Raw genomic sequence first — 16,102 nt, 5'->3', positions numbered from 1 at the left:
ATATTGGGTTTATTTCACTTCCATCTCATCTCCTAACACTTCGCTACTAATTTATTGATACAAGATAAGGAATTAAGGTCGACGCAAAGCACGATACCACCATCGTCAAAGTCCTTATATGCGGACAAAACACGGAAGATCGAAAAATATCCATGTGCTGTGGAAAATGACACGGAAACTAAGTTGTCGTCGCTGACGCATTCCTTACATCGATCCCAACCAACTTTCATATCGCCTCCATGTTCGGCTCTATATATATAAACCACCACACACGCCGTATCATCAATCCATTCAAGGTAGACAAATCAAGTTGCCCGCTTACAAGTCAGCTTTTTTTTCGAAATGGGGGAAATATCGTCCCAGCTTCTGCATCCAAAGGATACACACGGCTTTTTTTATTAAATTATTCACGAAACCTTACAAGAAAAAAATACAAAAGATCAAACTCAAAGAACCTTACTATACCTACAGTGGGATGAAGAGGGTGACAATACACCAACTCAAATCATCCAAAACTAAATGCCTTCTCAGACCGACCAATAGCAGGTGAGAAAAAGTCAAGCAGACTCTTAGCGCACGCCAACGCACACGCCACAGGAGTTGCTCCCGCCGTCTTTCTCGACTCCATCTTCAAGAGAGATCAACGCATTAACCTTGCAAGACCTGCCGTCGATGCCACCATGACGTCAGACAGCTCCACCCTCCTGCACGTATACATCATCCCGCATCTGTCGTCGATACCCTGCAGCACCATGCCACCGAGACTCAGCGCCAACAATGTGGTAGATGAACACCACTCCACCGAAGTCCGCCAACATCCAGCAGCTGCTCCAAAAACGATGCCCAAGAGGTAGAACGCGCCGCCATCGTCCGACCCGGGAGACCCGGACCTAGGGTTTCCCCTGGAGCAGCACGAGTGAGAAACCGCAGACTGCGTCGACGATGCCTTCAAGAAGGTTGCGGCGTGACACGTCACCATCGTCCGCCAACCGAGGTCGGAACACGGTTTTCACCGGCAGCCGCGCATCCCCAACTCGCCGAGTGTAGTGCCAAGACGGGAAAAGATGACGCCTTCGACAAGGTAACGACGTCGACCGACACCGCCATCATCCGCCAAGACCGAGGTCGAGGCTCAGTTTCCACCGGCCGCCATGACACCCCGGACTAGATCACCATCGCCGGAAACCTGTGTGAGATCCCATGATCCCCCACACAGGACTACCAGCCTGGCCGACCACCTCCGACGAAGAAGAAGGCCGCCTCCTCCATCGAACCCGAGGTTGCTGCCCCAGGCATCCTCGAACCGCGGGAGAAACCCAAGGTCACCACCCCGCACCGGCGAGAAGCGGAGGGGATGGCGCAAACCGTCCCACCACCAGCCACCACCGGTGTGCCGCCGACGGGAGGCAGGGGAGGCCGCAACACTCTGGCCACCGCCGCCCCTTCTTCCTCCGACCGCCGCCGCCCCGCCATCACACGGGATGGAGGAGGTCTACCGCCGCCGCCGTCGAGGGGATGACCAATCCGCCGCCCCATCCGCGTCAAGAGGGAAAGCCCCCGCCGCCGCCACGCCCCGAGGTCTTTGCCCCGGCGGCGCTGCCGGCGGCGGCGGGAGGAGGAGGGTTGGGGTTGGGGGCGGCTAGGGTTGGGGGCGGCGGGAGAATGACGATTCGTGGTTCGTCCAAGAAGACATAGGGCGCTCCCCTTTGCTTACAAGTCAGCTAGCTGCAAAGTTTAGTGAAAAGCAAAGCAAGATCCCCGTGACCATGGAGGCAACCTTGGTGTTCGCCGCTGTTATAAAAGCGACAAGCAAATAACGAAAAACGATAAAGGTAAACACAGCGGAGACACGAGATTTAACGTGGAAAACCCCTTTCAACATAGAAGGGAAAAAACCACGGGCGTCGGCCAGCAAAACTTCACTATATCAGGGAGTGTTTACAAACGCCGTGGGTTATCTTATAATCTGATAAACCCTAGCCGGCGGCTTACAAGATGTATATATAGGCGGTGCCAACGATTCGCTACGCTTCGGCCCAAGCCTACCCGGCGACGGGGCTCGCTCCGCTCGTCAGAAGTTAGCCTCCCTTTAGTATATGAATTTGGATCACAATATAACAAACTCCACCTTGAGAGAAATTTCTTCTTGTAGCATGAACTTCAACAATCTCCTGAACAACAAAGAAAAACACTTGCTGGCGCCAACATCCACTTGGGCTAAATAGTTATGCCAACCAAGCTCGAGCAAAGCTCAAACTTGGAAACGGGACTGGCTTTGTCATCATATCAGCAGGATTATCATGAGTACTTATCTTGCATACCTTCAGTTTACCTTGAGCAACAATGCCGCGCACATAATGACACTTGATATCAATGTGCTTTGTCCTGTCATGGAACATTTGATCTTTAGTAAGGTATATTGCACTTTGACTATCAGAAAACAAGTTAATGCAAGAATCATCTCCACAAAGCTCAGCATACAAATCTTTCAACCAAACAGACTCTTTGCCAGCTTCATTAATTGTTATATATTCTACTTCGGTCGTAGATTGGGCAACAACAGGTTGTAACGTTGCCTTCCAACCCACAGCACATCCACCAACTGTGAACTAACCTGTGAGGAATCTTCTCTTATCCAAATCGACAGCAAAATCTGAATCCACATAGCCTACGAGTCCCTCACCGGTCTTGCCAAACTTCAAACAAGCTTTGGATATGCCACGAAGGTACCTAAAAATCCACTGAACAGCTTTCCAATGTTCTTTACCAGGATTAGCCATGTATTGACTAACGAAACTCATAGCATATGACAAATCAGGGCGAGAACAGACCATGACATACATCAAGGAACCAACAACACTAGAATATGGAACTCGTGACATGTACTCAATATCTCCATCAGTACTAGGACATTGCAATGCTGACAATTTAAAGTGGGGAGCCATAGGTGTACTAACAGACTTTGCGTCATGCATATTAAAACGATGAAGAACTTTCTGAATGTAATTTTGCTGACTAAGAAATAACACACTAGATTTTCTGTCTCTTGTAATTTCCATACCTAGTATTTTCTTAGCAGCACCAAGATCCTTCATCTCAAACTCACTACTTAATTGTGCTTTCAAAGTAGTGATCTCTTTCTTGCTCTTGGCAGCAATCAACATATCATCAACATATAACAGCAAGTATATAGGTGATCCATTAACAAACTTGATATAAACACTACTATCATACTGAGATCTCTTAAACTTATGTGCAATCATAAACGAATCAAACCTTTAATATCACTATCTTGGAGACTGTTTCAAACCATAAAGGGACCTCTTTAGCTTGCAAACAAGATCCTCCTTACCAGGCACAACAAAACCTTTAGGTTGGTCAATGTATATCTGCTCCTCAAGCTCACCATGCAGAAAAGCAGTCTTTACATCTAGCTGCTCAAGCTCAAGATCATGCATAGCCACAATACCAAAGAATGCACGAATGAAACTATGCTTCACAACCGGAGAGAATACATCATTATAATCAATACCTGGAATTTGGCTGAAACCTTTTGCTACTAACCTTGCCTTAAACCTCAGAGGCTCATTAGGAGACAAACCTTCCTTTCTTTTAAATGTCCACATACAGCGGACAGCCTTCTTTTGTTTTGGCAAGGGCACAACATCCCATGTGCCATTCTTGTCAAGCGATTGCATCTCCTTTTGCATAGCAGAAATCCACTTCACGCGGTCAACGGATGCAACGGCCTCAGTATATGTAGCAGGTTCAGTATCACGCTCCACATGTTCAGCACAACTCAAAGCATGATGAACAAGATTACATTCTTCAATTAAACGAGGACGTGGACCTTTGTTACGCCTCGGTTTATCAGCAGCAATGGAACTATTTGTTTGCTGCAAAACGGATGGTGAGTGCTGAACAACAGTGTTATCATTTTCAGCAACATCATTTTCTTTCTCCTACACGTGCTCCACCTGCACGCTAATCCTCTGTTGTTCATCATCAGAATTATCCGAAACATCAACATCATCAGTAACATCTGTAGATGAACTCTTATAAAACATGATAGCCTCATTAAAGACTACATTCCTGCTATGCAAAACTTTCTTAGTTTCAGGATTCCATAACTTGTATGCCTTAACTCCTGAACCATAACCAAGAAACATACACTTAACAGCCCTAGGCTCTATCTTTCCATTTTCAACATGAGCATAAGCAGTGCAACCGAAAACTCTCAACTGTGAATAATTAGAAGATGAACTAGACCATACCTCAAAAGGAGTTTTCTGATCAAGCGAAATGCAAGGTGACCTGTTTATCAAGTAACAAGCGGTGGAGGCTGCTTCAGCCCAAAAACGTCTATGCATACCAGCATTGGACAACATGCAACGAGCCTTGGAGATGATGGTTCTGTTCATCCTCTCCGTCACACCATTCTGCTGAGGAGTATATGGGATGCTGTGGTGCCTGACAATGCCTTCGTCGCTGCAATAATCATTGAAAATAGTAGAACAAAACTCCATGCCATTTTCAGTACGAAGCAATTTAACTTTCTTTTCTGTTTGCTTCTCTACCATAACTTTCCACTTTCTAAAAGCATCAAACACATCAGATTTATGTTTTAGAAAGAAAGGCCACACTTTTCTGGAGTAACCATCTATGATAGTAAGCATGTAATTTGCACCACCAAGAAAAGTCTTGCGGGAAGGTCCCCACACATTAGCATGCACATAATCTAGAATCCCTTTAGTGGTATGAATGGAAGCATTGAATATAACTCTTTTATGCTTACCAAAAATGCAGTGCTCACAGAACTCAAACTTACTCAAATTGCAACCATCTAGCAGGTCTCTCATGTGCAATTCTGCCATGCCATGTTCACTCATATGTCCAAGACGCATATGCCACAGATTAGTTTTACCAGGTTCATTAGGAATAATAGCAGCAGCAATACCAGACAAAGTGCTACCTCTAAGAACATATAACTTTGCAGAATTCATATCACCAATCATGTGAATGAGAGAACCTTTTGATACCTTCAGAACTCCGCGAGAACCGGAGTGTTTTTACCCATCAACATCAAGGGTACTGAGAGAGATCAGATTTATGGCCATGCTAGGTATGTGTCTCACATCTATCAGAGTGTGTGTCATGCCATCATGCATCTTGATCTGAACGGAGCCAATGCCCACGGTCTCACGTGGGTTGTTATCTCCCATACGCACAACATCTCCATTCTGCACTAACTCATAAGAACTGAACCGGTCTTTGTTACAACAAATATGAAACGAACATGCAGAATCAAGGATCCACTCATCATTACCAGAAACACAACCAGCAAAAACAACTAGGCAATCGCCATCAGAATTATCACTGGAAACAATAGCAACCTTACCATCACCCTCAGATTTGTTTTTCGGTTGGTAAGTATTGTTTCTTTTCTCTTTGTTCTGCAACTTCCAGCAATCATCAATATTGTGGCTAGTTTTCTTACAATACTTGCAGAACTTACCATCTCGTCCCTTGGACATTTAGCGACCTCTGTCGGTATTGCTCTTATCTCTGTTGTAGTTGTTGTTTATGTTCTCGGACCTGCAGTGCTTCTGCCTTAGATGATGAACCCTCTGCCTGCACCATAGATTTCATCTTTTCCCTCTGCTGGAGGGCCACATAAACTTCGGCAAGGGTTAGTTCATCACGGCTATATAACAAGGTGTCTCATAAATTCGCAAAAGAATTAGGCAACGAGCCTAACAGTATAAGAGCGAGATCCTCGTCATCATATTTTACCTCCATGGACAACAAATCAGAAACTATCTCTCTAAAGATCGATAGGTGATTCATCATTGATGCACCTTCTTGCAGCTTGTGCGAGAAAAACTTCATCTTCACGTGCATCTTACTAGTTAGATCTTTGGATGCAGATCGATTCCAGTTTCAACCACAGCACCACTACGGATTTCTCAGCCAGCACTTCCTGCAAGATATTGTCGGATAGATGAAGCTGAATTAATGAAAAAGCCTTACTGTCTTTCCTCTTTTCTTCGTCGGTCCAGGTCTTGGCATCTTTCTTGCCAAATTCATCAAGAGCTTCATCCAGATCAGAATATTGGGTAAGGATCGCCCTCATCTTCACTTGCCACAGAGAAAATCTCGTAGTATAATCCAGCTGCGGTAGATCGAACTTCAAGGAAGACATGTGGCAAAACCCTAGATTGAAACACGGGCTCTGATACCACTTGTTATAAAAGCGTCAAGCAAATAACGAAGAACGATAAAGGTAAACGCAGCGGAGATACAAGATTTAACGTGGAAAATCCCTTCCAACATAGAAGGGGAAAAAACCACGGGCGTCGGCCAGCAAAACTTCACTACATCGGGGAGTGTTTACAAACGCCGTGGGTTATCTTATAATCTGATAAACCCTAGCCGGCGGCTTACAAGATGTATATATAGGTGGTGCCAACGATCCGCTATGCTTCGGCCCAAGCCCACCCGGCGACGGGCCTCGCTCCGCTCGTCAGAAGTTAGCCTCCCTTTAGTATATGAATTTGGATCACAATATAACAGCCGCCTTCGACAAGGACGGCGATGGTAAGTTATTTGCATCCGAGCTGCGTCGTGGCATGGCTGCTACCCTGGGAGAGGACGTGTCAGAGGAGGAAGCAGAGGCAATCCTAACGGCGGCGGACACCGACTGCGACGGGCTGCTGAGCCAAGAAGAGTTCTCGAGGCTAGCCGCCGGCGCCCATAAAGATGACGACGACGTCATCATCAGACAAAGGTGCCTAAAGGAGGCGTTCGGTATGTATGCATGCTCGACGAAAAAAGACACGGCGACGACGACGATCACGCCGGCGAGCCTGAGGCGGACGTTGAGCAGACTGGGGTCGCACGAGCTGGGTGTGGAGGACTGCAGGGCCATGATCTGCAGGTTCGACCTCGACGGCGACGGCGTACTCTCATTCGACGAGTTCAGGGTCATGATGATGGCCTGATCGATAGACTCTCACATATCATCATTTTTTTCTAATACCCGCTTTGTCAATCATATAAGTACAGTGCGGTGATGTGTTCATTCTCTCATTGTTTCACTTTCTCGACATTTGTTATGTTATGGTAGACTTAGGTTGAATGGTTTTTTTGTCTAACTGATGGACATGTATATTCAAAGCTCGACGAAAAAACTGCATCTAGACAAAGAGAATTGCTATATAATTAGAGGTAAACCAGGTGAAAACGAAAATTGAGTAGAATTAGGGCTAAACGCGGCAATAAATAATCGAGGGCAAAGCACAAAATTCAACAATTGGGGGAGGCAAAGCACAAAAATATGTAGCATTTAAGGTAAATAGGAGAGGACCAAAGAGAAAATATTAGAACTTAGGGGAGGCTAGGCCCTGCTGGTCCCCTGCCTCCCCCACTGGATAGAATGGCAAACAGTAGTCTCACACACCTCCCCAAGCCTCGTTGCATTCCTCCAACATTGTTGTCTTACCGAGGGAACTATCTTACGGCATCACAACTACAATGACGGCCTTGATTGGTGGATGTTAGGGCACCATGGCCATCGGAGCAATGCGCTGACGCATTGAGGTCCTTTAACCGGTTTCAGCAAGCTCCTTGATAGTCGACGCTCCTTGCAGGGCTTGAAGAAATCGCCTAAGAAATGATATGAGAAGTTAACAAGAAGATGACTCTAGGCAAAATCCTATCCCCCACTACCTCCCCTCACCTTCTTTAGCCATCCCTCCTTGCCACCGCCAATGGTGCTCCTAGGCAAACTCGCGCAACATCGGTTGAAGGTGGCGCAGGGGACATCACCACTTTGCCTCATGTGGAGGTCTTTGGGAGATAGGGTGGGGGGTTCAAGCGAACAAGGTGGTGTCGATCATTCTGTGGGAACCTTAGGTGGTCCTTGATGCCTACTTCACAACCACATGGGTGGCGAGGTGACGGCGGATGGAGGCCATGGACTGGAGGATGCTCTGCTTGTACTAGCTCTAGATCCAAAGAAAAAGATTAAGCTCCCTCTCCCTGTTAGTTATGCTCATTCCCCTGCTAGATCTAGACCTACAAGTCTTTCCTCACCACATCTGGGTACTTCGTAGCCACATGGGGAAACTCTTGGTTGACGGTGACGGACAAGACAGTGATGATGTAGGTGTCGTTTTTCTTCTTGAGACTTCATCTGATTATCTCCCCATTACAACTCCTCCTCTGCTTGAATAATAACCCTTTGTTCTCCAGTCGCACGGTGGTGGAATTGTGGCAGTACTCCCCTTCCTAGAGATGCGGCCTTGGTACTGTAGAGGCAGCAGACAAGCAGTGGTATGACTATAGGTGGTTGTTGTAGCACGATGTGTTCTGCGACGACAATACCTCGTACATGTTTGTTGGGTTCCTGGTCTGGTGCCCTCGAGCCTGGGCGAGAGGGGATAGGGTTCCCTCTAAGGGAGCATCCCCGTGTGATGTTTCTAGTTCTTTGGTTTTCCCTGATAATCTGCAATGGTGCAGTTGTCCTCTTTCGCTTATTGTCCTTCGTTGTGTCTTTGTCCAACAGCTTTTTTCTGGCGGTATGGGTGAGACATGGGTGGCGGTTTTCATCATGTGGATCTCTCTGGACATTCATGTTGTCTCTTCCCCATGGTACTCAATGTTCTTTTGTGTTCCAGGATGAACTTCTTTGCCTTTCGACGATGTGACACCCTTCGAACTAGGGTGAGAGGGCAGATTTTTTGTCAAAAAGGACCACCCTCCCCAATTTATTGACAAAAAGGACCACCTGTCAGTAGAATTGACAAAAAGGACCACCTCCGGTGTGGCGGCAGAGCCCCCAGGCGACATGTGGAGGATGCCGCCGCACAGCCTGGCGACAGGAACATGTCGTCCCTCTAGGTGGCGGCACGTTAGCCTTCAACCCCGCCGTCAAGCCGTCGTCGATCGTTGTGGGCCATGCCGCCGCTGCATGGGGCGGCATGCTTGCGTGGCACATGCCGCCACACGTGGTGGAGGCAGGCCTCGAGCGGGAATCCGGCCAGCCGACCACGCCTGTGCACTGATTAAGAGTAAAGCTGACTAAAGAAACGAAGTTGATTCCGAGGCGATTAGAGACAACTGCGTTGATTTTTATGTGACTTTACTGATTGTGATGATTCCTGCTCGCGAAAGTTTGCAACGTTTTTATCAGCGGATGCACTGCAGTGTACAGAAATTGGACTGAGATTTGTAACAGTGAACAAACGGCCCTGATTTCGATAACGCACTGTGAAAGATGCTTGACTCTTCTTTATAAGCCTGAGTTCTTTATGAGCCTGAGTGTGTTTCGTCTGCGCGGAATCAGTCACTCGCTCTCTCATGCTTTGCCTCTCGCTCTAAACTCAGACGCTTAGCGGTACGGTGCAGCACTCAATCTCTCTCGCTCTAGCCTCTTGCTGTGAACTCACGTTTAGTGTAGGATGCAGAATCAGATTGAGTTGGAGAGAAGACAGATCAAGGTAAGTTTATCATGCATGTTGTACTTTAGCATTCATATTTGTTGTAATTACCTTTGGAATGTCATTAGCCTGTGTAGTTAGAGAGAATGTGATTAGTACATTTGTTATTTTAAAATTTGTATGACTGTGATTACGCATGTAGTTAGTGAGTAGTTTATTTGTAGTTTATTTGCAAAGAACATTGTAGAGTAGTATATTATGGTTGTCGCAACACAATAATATTGGTAGAGTTCATATTCTCAGCGGATTAATATTAGCTAGTATTGCATGTGGTAGCAGATAAGTAGTTGTGTAAAAATAGTTAGTATGGAATTAATAACTGTAAATTTTGAGTTAGACAGCATGTAAAAAAAAAAATATTTTGCGGATGTAATTTTTATCACCGGATTGATATTACCTAGTATTGAATGTGCTACCAGACAAGTAGGTGTACAAACTTGTGTACCCTTTTATCCTAAAAATATAAGGGCACATGCGAATATTTGTAAATAAATTTGTTGAATATGAATTTGAGGTGTAATAGAAGTGGACCGCTTGTGGTGTTGACGATTTGCATTATTTGGGAATTTCGTGGCGCGTAATTTATTACTGGAAGAACCGTCATCTTCAAGGTGAGGTATAAATGATGTGGTCTTATATTTGATGTTAGAATATTTATCTGATGGATGGAATTTTATTCCAGAGTTATTGTATAGTTTGTAGATATCGTATTCGTAAAAAAAGTTCTTATGAAATTAATAATTGTAAATTTTTAAGTGCATGTTATAATTGATATAATAAATTATGAAAAAAGTAATATGAGTTCAGATGCTATTTTACTAATATAATTTTAAAATTATGGTTGTGCGGTAGGTACGATGGAAACTGTGTTAGTGTTTTATTGAGACATCGTACGCGACGAATTTTCTGGTGTCGATGTGTCGCGCTGCGACTCGATGAAAGTTGTAGTGAAAGACATGGTCAATAGAGAATTTTTGGATGTTAGAAGATGCATCCGAGCACAGTTTGGGCGTGACATGCGTGGGAAGAAGATGATCGTCGAGGCTCTCATCGTCGTAGGACGGAATGATGGGACACCTGCCCGTTGGGGTTTGCGGGAGGTAAAGAGTGATAGAAATTGGGGTACGTACATGAGGTTTGCAAGCACACCTGGTGCTACTATGTACGAAGAGCCCATAGTGTATGTTCAGTTATATCTGGTGATGATGGTGCCGGAAGCAGTACCGGCGTTGGTGAAGAGGAGATGGACATCATCATAGGACCGAGCACCGTTCAATCGGAGCATTTGGCCGTGACTGCAGCAGGCATGATAGGCCAATCAGAGCATGAAGCACTGACTGCAGGCCATAGCACCGGCCCATTGGAGCAGATAGTCGCCCAGTTTGCTGTCGAGCCAGGATACTGGTCCGCGTTCGTTGACATTAGCGAGCGTGTGCAGGGATTGCCGGAGGCGTTGGACGATGACGCTCGTTCTTCTTCGTCTGAATCCTCCTCAGACGAAGAAGGCGTCGGTCCTTCCCGGAGAAAGATTGCGGCACCAATGGACCCTGAGTTGTTAAAAACAATGACCGTCAACAATGAATTCCGCTCTGTTCTAGACCTAGGCGAGGCGAGTCTACAGGTTGGGCAAACTTTCCCAGACAAGGACTCGGCTGACCAAGCAATCAGGAGGTATGCGTTGGCCATATCTTGGTAACACAGAGTGAAGCAGTCTGATCGAAGGCAGCTAAAAGTCATATGCGTCAAACTGAATGAGGGTTGCAGGGGGAGAGTTATCGCTCGGGTGAGCCCTGGGGTATGTCAGCCATGGCGTATCTCAAAAATAGAACCCCATAGCTGCGAGCAATTGGGGGCTCTTGACAAACACCGCAATGTCACTGCAAAATATGTATCACATATCATGCAAGTGGCGGTGGAAGAAGATATAACCCTTGGTACAAAGAAGCTGCAAAAAACCACGGAAGATCTGATTGGCTTCCCGGTCAGCTTTAGTAAGGCAAGGCGGGCGAAGGAGGAGATTTTCCAGAGATTGTATGGCACCTATGAGGAGGCATATGACCTTGCCCCGAGACTACTCCATCAGATAGCAACAACTAACCGGGGACTCAAGTGGTCAGGAGAGCTCGTCAACACCCTCTGGAGGAAAACCAAGAAATCCTTGATCGTTTATTCTGGGCATTCCCCATATTATAATGAAGATACAACATAAGTAAAAACGGTTAAGATACAACATGTAATGAATAATATGGCTAATTACTATGACGAAATTTAAGATACAACAAGAAATTAAAACTGAAATTAACATACATAGCTAGTACAACGGATCACTCTATTTGCCCTGCGTCCACCGTGGCCATTTTCCGGACTTGTCTCCGCGTTCTTCTGCCGCTTGCGCCTCGGCAGCTCTTTTGCTTAATCTCTTCATCTCCGCTTCACGGGCCTCTCTGCGCACCTCTTCCTCTGCATACCTACGTGCAGCCTCATCATCCATCCTCTTCTGATTCACCTCACGATTTCGAGCTTGCTCCGCCCTTAATTTTTTGTATATGTCTCTCTCTGCTTTAGCATTAGCAGCAGCTTTTTCCCTACGCTCTTCCTCATGGAACATTGCCCATGCACGCCACTGTTTTTCCTCCACCTCACGGCGTGCTCAATCCGGCTGCTCCTGGTCTATCCAATGAAACCACATGCAAAGGGGCGGGGGAGACTGCAACACAAATAATACGGTTAATAAACGAAAATTAATGAATACAAATAATTTTTTAATCATGCTGTTAGAACATACCGCGGGCCTCGAGGACGATGAACTTGTTTGCCTGGGTGGATCATGATCATAGCTCGCGCACATGAAATATTTCATGCCGAACTTATCAGAAAAATCAACCACCTCCTTCACCTTCGCAAGGCGGGCGCAGAAACACCTCTCTGCTCTCACCCCCGGTGGCAAGCTTGCATTCTTCCCCTTCATCGGCCTAAAATCCTGGTCCGAGCAAGGCACACTCATACTCACTCCAATATTTTGCGCCCGAAACAGAGACGCGGAGAAGGCAAACTTGATCCTGCTGTTTCGATTTCTATGCGGGAAAGAGGATTTATATAGCCTTCAATTAGTGTGAGAAGTACCAAAAAAATCAGTGCAGAATTATTGGTATAGGGCTCTAATTGCTGTATCAGCACAGAACTCCTATGCAAATATGCTGCTTTCAGTGGTTAATTTTCTGTATTGAGCGGGAATCTGCGAAAGCTTCACGTCTCGCTTCGAAATTAGGGCAGTCAGTGCAATAGATATCAGTGTCGGTCACTGCTGGCCGGGTGCTGTGGGGGCCGGGCCCTGCCGCCACCAGCCCCGGAGGCATGCTCCACGTCGCCGGCCAGGACAGAAAGCTGCCGCGCGAACTCTCCACCTCGACCTGCCGCCCCGCTGAACGGCGGCATGGCCCACCATGCCGAACTGCGATTGACGGTGCAGCGAACCAGCTAATGTGCCGCCACCTGCTGGGACGGCGGGTCCCTGCCGCCACACCGCTCGGTGGCATCCACCACGTGTCGCCTGGGTGCTCTACCGCCACACCGGAGGTGGTCCTTTTTGTCAATTCTACTCACATGTGGTCCTTTTTGTCAATGAATTGGGGAGGGTGGTCCTTTTTGACAAAATTTCGAGAGGGCAGGGTCCTTTTTCGGAGAAGACCACGGTATTTGGGCCTAGGTGCGGTCTTGACGCAGCAGACGAGAGGGCGAAATCATTCGGTGGTGCCTCCCTAAGACCTCAGTTGCCTTGTTGGTTTTGGCCGCGGCGGTTGACGATGGCCTCCCTATCTCAAGTTGTGCTTTTTATGTTTTATCTTATGTGTGTTCATCTTATACGTTGAGTCTAAGCTGATCGTAAGCACATTGTATCTACCATTTGGGCCATATTTAATCAAAGTTAGGTGTAGTGTTTTTTTTTTGTCTAAAAAGAGAATTGGCCCGGTTGGAAGCTATACACAAAGCCTCGTATACACATGTGAGATTATGGGAATCTGCCCATGAATTTACCGTTTCAGGTTGACGAGAAGACATGGAAATAATATGTTTGTCCTTGCCAGGGAGGACATGCTTGGAAATAGCGGCAACAAAGAAAGAAAGACTAGGCTCATGTACATCGATCACACTCGCACACGGATTTTACATTGACCATGTTTTCTTTGTCACATGCATAGGGAAACAAGATATTGATCCATTCGCAAGTCTAATGGGCTGACGCGCAATGCATGATCGACCAATCTCCATAGGGGACAATATTGATTAGTAGTATGGACTATGGAGTAATTCTCTAGAAGCTTATTACTAGAGTAATTGGCAGTTGACGTGCAAGTCTAATGGGCTTCGCTCGCTAGCTAGCCGTTGACGCCCCCTTTGGCCAGCTCCATCGCCATCTCATATCGGTCGATCCTCCTGCTGCCATTAACACGATTATTATTAATCTTGGGTTATGGCTATTTTTCTTGCGCCACATGCATGCATGATCTAGTATTTGACTTTTTTCCCCTTTTCTTTTTCGGGTAGCTGGTATTTGATCTTTGGTTTTGGCTGCAATGATTGATAAATCCAAGGGTGTAGAGGTGATCCAGAATAGTTTACGCGTAACTGAACATGGCATGTGTTGTTCGTACAAGACGCGGAAACTAAGGTGTCGTTGCTGACGAATTTCCTCCATCAATGCCAACGTATTACCTCATATAAATACCACGCGCGCGCCATATTATCATCATCAATCGGTTCAAGGCACACATATTAAGTTGGCAACTCCAAATACGGTTAGCTACCTGCAAAATTTAGGGGAAAGCAAGCAAGATCGAACAGTACTCCTACACTCAATCGATCATGCTGGTAATGGAGGCATCGTCGGTGTTCGCCGCCTTCGACAAGGACGGGGACGGCAAAGTGTCAGCCTCCGAGCTGTGGTGCGGCCTGGAGTCGACCCTGGGCGAGGACGTGTCGGAGGAGGATGCGGCGGCGATCCTCGCTACAGCGGACGCCGACGGCGACGGGCTGCTGAACCAAGAAGAGTTCTCGAGGCTAGCCGCCGGCGCCCACGAGAACGATGACGACGTTGCCAAACGAAGGTGCTTGATGGAGACGTTCGGGATGTACGCAGCGTCCTCGTCCACGGAAGATCACATGGCGACGACAATGATCACGCCGGCGAGCCTGAGGCGGACGCTGAGCAGGCTGGGGTCGCACGATCTGGGCGTGGAGGAGTGCAGGGCCATGATCTGCAGGTTCGATCTCGACGGCGACGGCGCCCTCTCATTCGACGAGTTCAGGGTCATGATGATGGTATAATCGATAGAGTCTCGCATCTCATCACAATTTTTTCTAGATTAATGTTCACTTCATCGACCGCATATGTACAGTACGGCTATGCCTTCATTGGTTCATTCCTTCGTTCATTGTTTCACTCTCTCACGAAGTCACGATCGTTATTGTGTTATATGGTAAGCTAGTTTGAATGGGTTCCGTTGTCTAAATGGTGAACATATATAGTGAATCACATGTTGCACTTTGAGCTCTTCCTTATGATGGCCGTGATAATGAAATAGTTTTTCGAAACATAGACAAATAAAGCGGAAAAAAAAACACACCCGCTTGATCCTCGTGGGGGTGATAGGGTTGCCACCGCCAGACCACTCCCTCGTCGTGCTGCCGACGGCTTGTGGTGCCAGCGGCGGCAGCCTCGGTCTCCTGTTCGGGTGTTGAGGTCGTGGTCAACCTGGTCTAGGCCAGCGAGGTCTGCCACATCATCCTCTCCCTCGGTGTTTGTAAGGGTACATTGCCCCTATGTGTGGTTTTGGTAATTAATGACAACCTCTATGGACTAATGTTTTTATTGAGTTTATATGAAGAAATATTCCATAGGTACTACTTGCTCTCCATGTGTTGGATTCAAGTATGGATGCCATGAAGATAAAGGTATACCTTGTGTATTGGCATCAAGATCATCGGTATGAAGATATATGTGATATGATCAAGAAGAAGAAATGAAGATGGAGTTCTTATGTGAAACTCAATATTAGTCATGCTCTATCTTATGTGAGTATGAGAAGATACAAGGTTGAGTTGGGCAAGTTCAAGATGAGTATCTTGAGTGGATCACATGCTTGAAGCTTGTCGTCCATTTGGTGATAATGGGCATGTGAAGATGTGCATTAATGGGGCTTTCCCATCATAGTGTATGGGGGAGCATTTGTGAGTATTCACGAAGCAACATTGATCAAGTGAGGCATTCCGGCTTGAGTGAAGCTTGAAGAGTTATCATCAAGATCAAGCGGGATGCGCAAGGCAAAGGTATGGCCTTGCTAGGTTTTCCTTTTACCGGTCTCAAGGTGGATGTTGGGAGACCGGATTATAGGATAGATAGCCGCACTATTAAGAGGGGCTTTCGGTTGAGTAACTTGATCACACCGTCTTAGGGAGCTCAATCCTTTGCATACTTTGCATATCCTTATTGCTTCTTGGTGTTTCTCTGTGTGAGGTTCTTGAGCTTGTTGATAGCTTTACAACAAGCCCAAGTTCATCGAAAACGGAGTTCGCATGCATCTTCTATGGCGTTTTCGAGGTTG

General features: G+C 46.6%; 2 protein-coding genes across 2 annotated transcripts; both read left to right on the top strand.

Moving 5' to 3' along the window:
- Positions 1-6,569: 6,569 nt before the first annotated feature.
- Positions 6,570-7,025, top strand: LOC139838776 (putative calcium-binding protein CML19). Its single transcript, XM_071828827.1, has one exon. The coding sequence runs from the start codon at positions 6,630-6,632 to the stop codon at positions 6,999-7,001; it is 372 nt and encodes a 123-aa protein (XP_071684928.1). The 5' UTR covers positions 6,570-6,629; the 3' UTR covers positions 7,002-7,025.
- A 7,238-nt stretch (positions 7,026-14,263) lies between these two features.
- On the top strand, positions 14,264-15,010 carry LOC127294705 (probable calcium-binding protein CML25/26). The gene has a single exon (XM_051324577.2). The coding sequence runs from the start codon at positions 14,364-14,366 to the stop codon at positions 14,823-14,825; it is 462 nt and encodes a 153-aa protein (XP_051180537.1). The 5' UTR covers positions 14,264-14,363; the 3' UTR covers positions 14,826-15,010.
- Positions 15,011-16,102: the final 1,092 nt, after the last annotated feature.

This window comes from Lolium perenne, chromosome 4 (assembly GCF_019359855.2).
Source record: "Lolium perenne isolate Kyuss_39 chromosome 4, Kyuss_2.0, whole genome shotgun sequence".
NCBI lineage: Eukaryota > Viridiplantae > Streptophyta > Magnoliopsida > Poales > Poaceae > Lolium > Lolium perenne.
The sequence above is the reverse complement of the archived record's forward strand: the minus strand, read 5'-3'. Positions and strand labels throughout refer to the sequence as shown.

Coding starts and splice junctions, on each gene's coding strand:
- LOC127294705 (XM_051324577.2), top strand. CDS start 14,364: ATGCTGGTAATGGAGGCATCGTCGGTGTTCGCCGCCTTCGACAAGGAC.
- LOC139838776 (XM_071828827.1), top strand. CDS start 6,630: ATGGCTGCTACCCTGGGAGAGGACGTGTCAGAGGAGGAAGCAGAGGCA.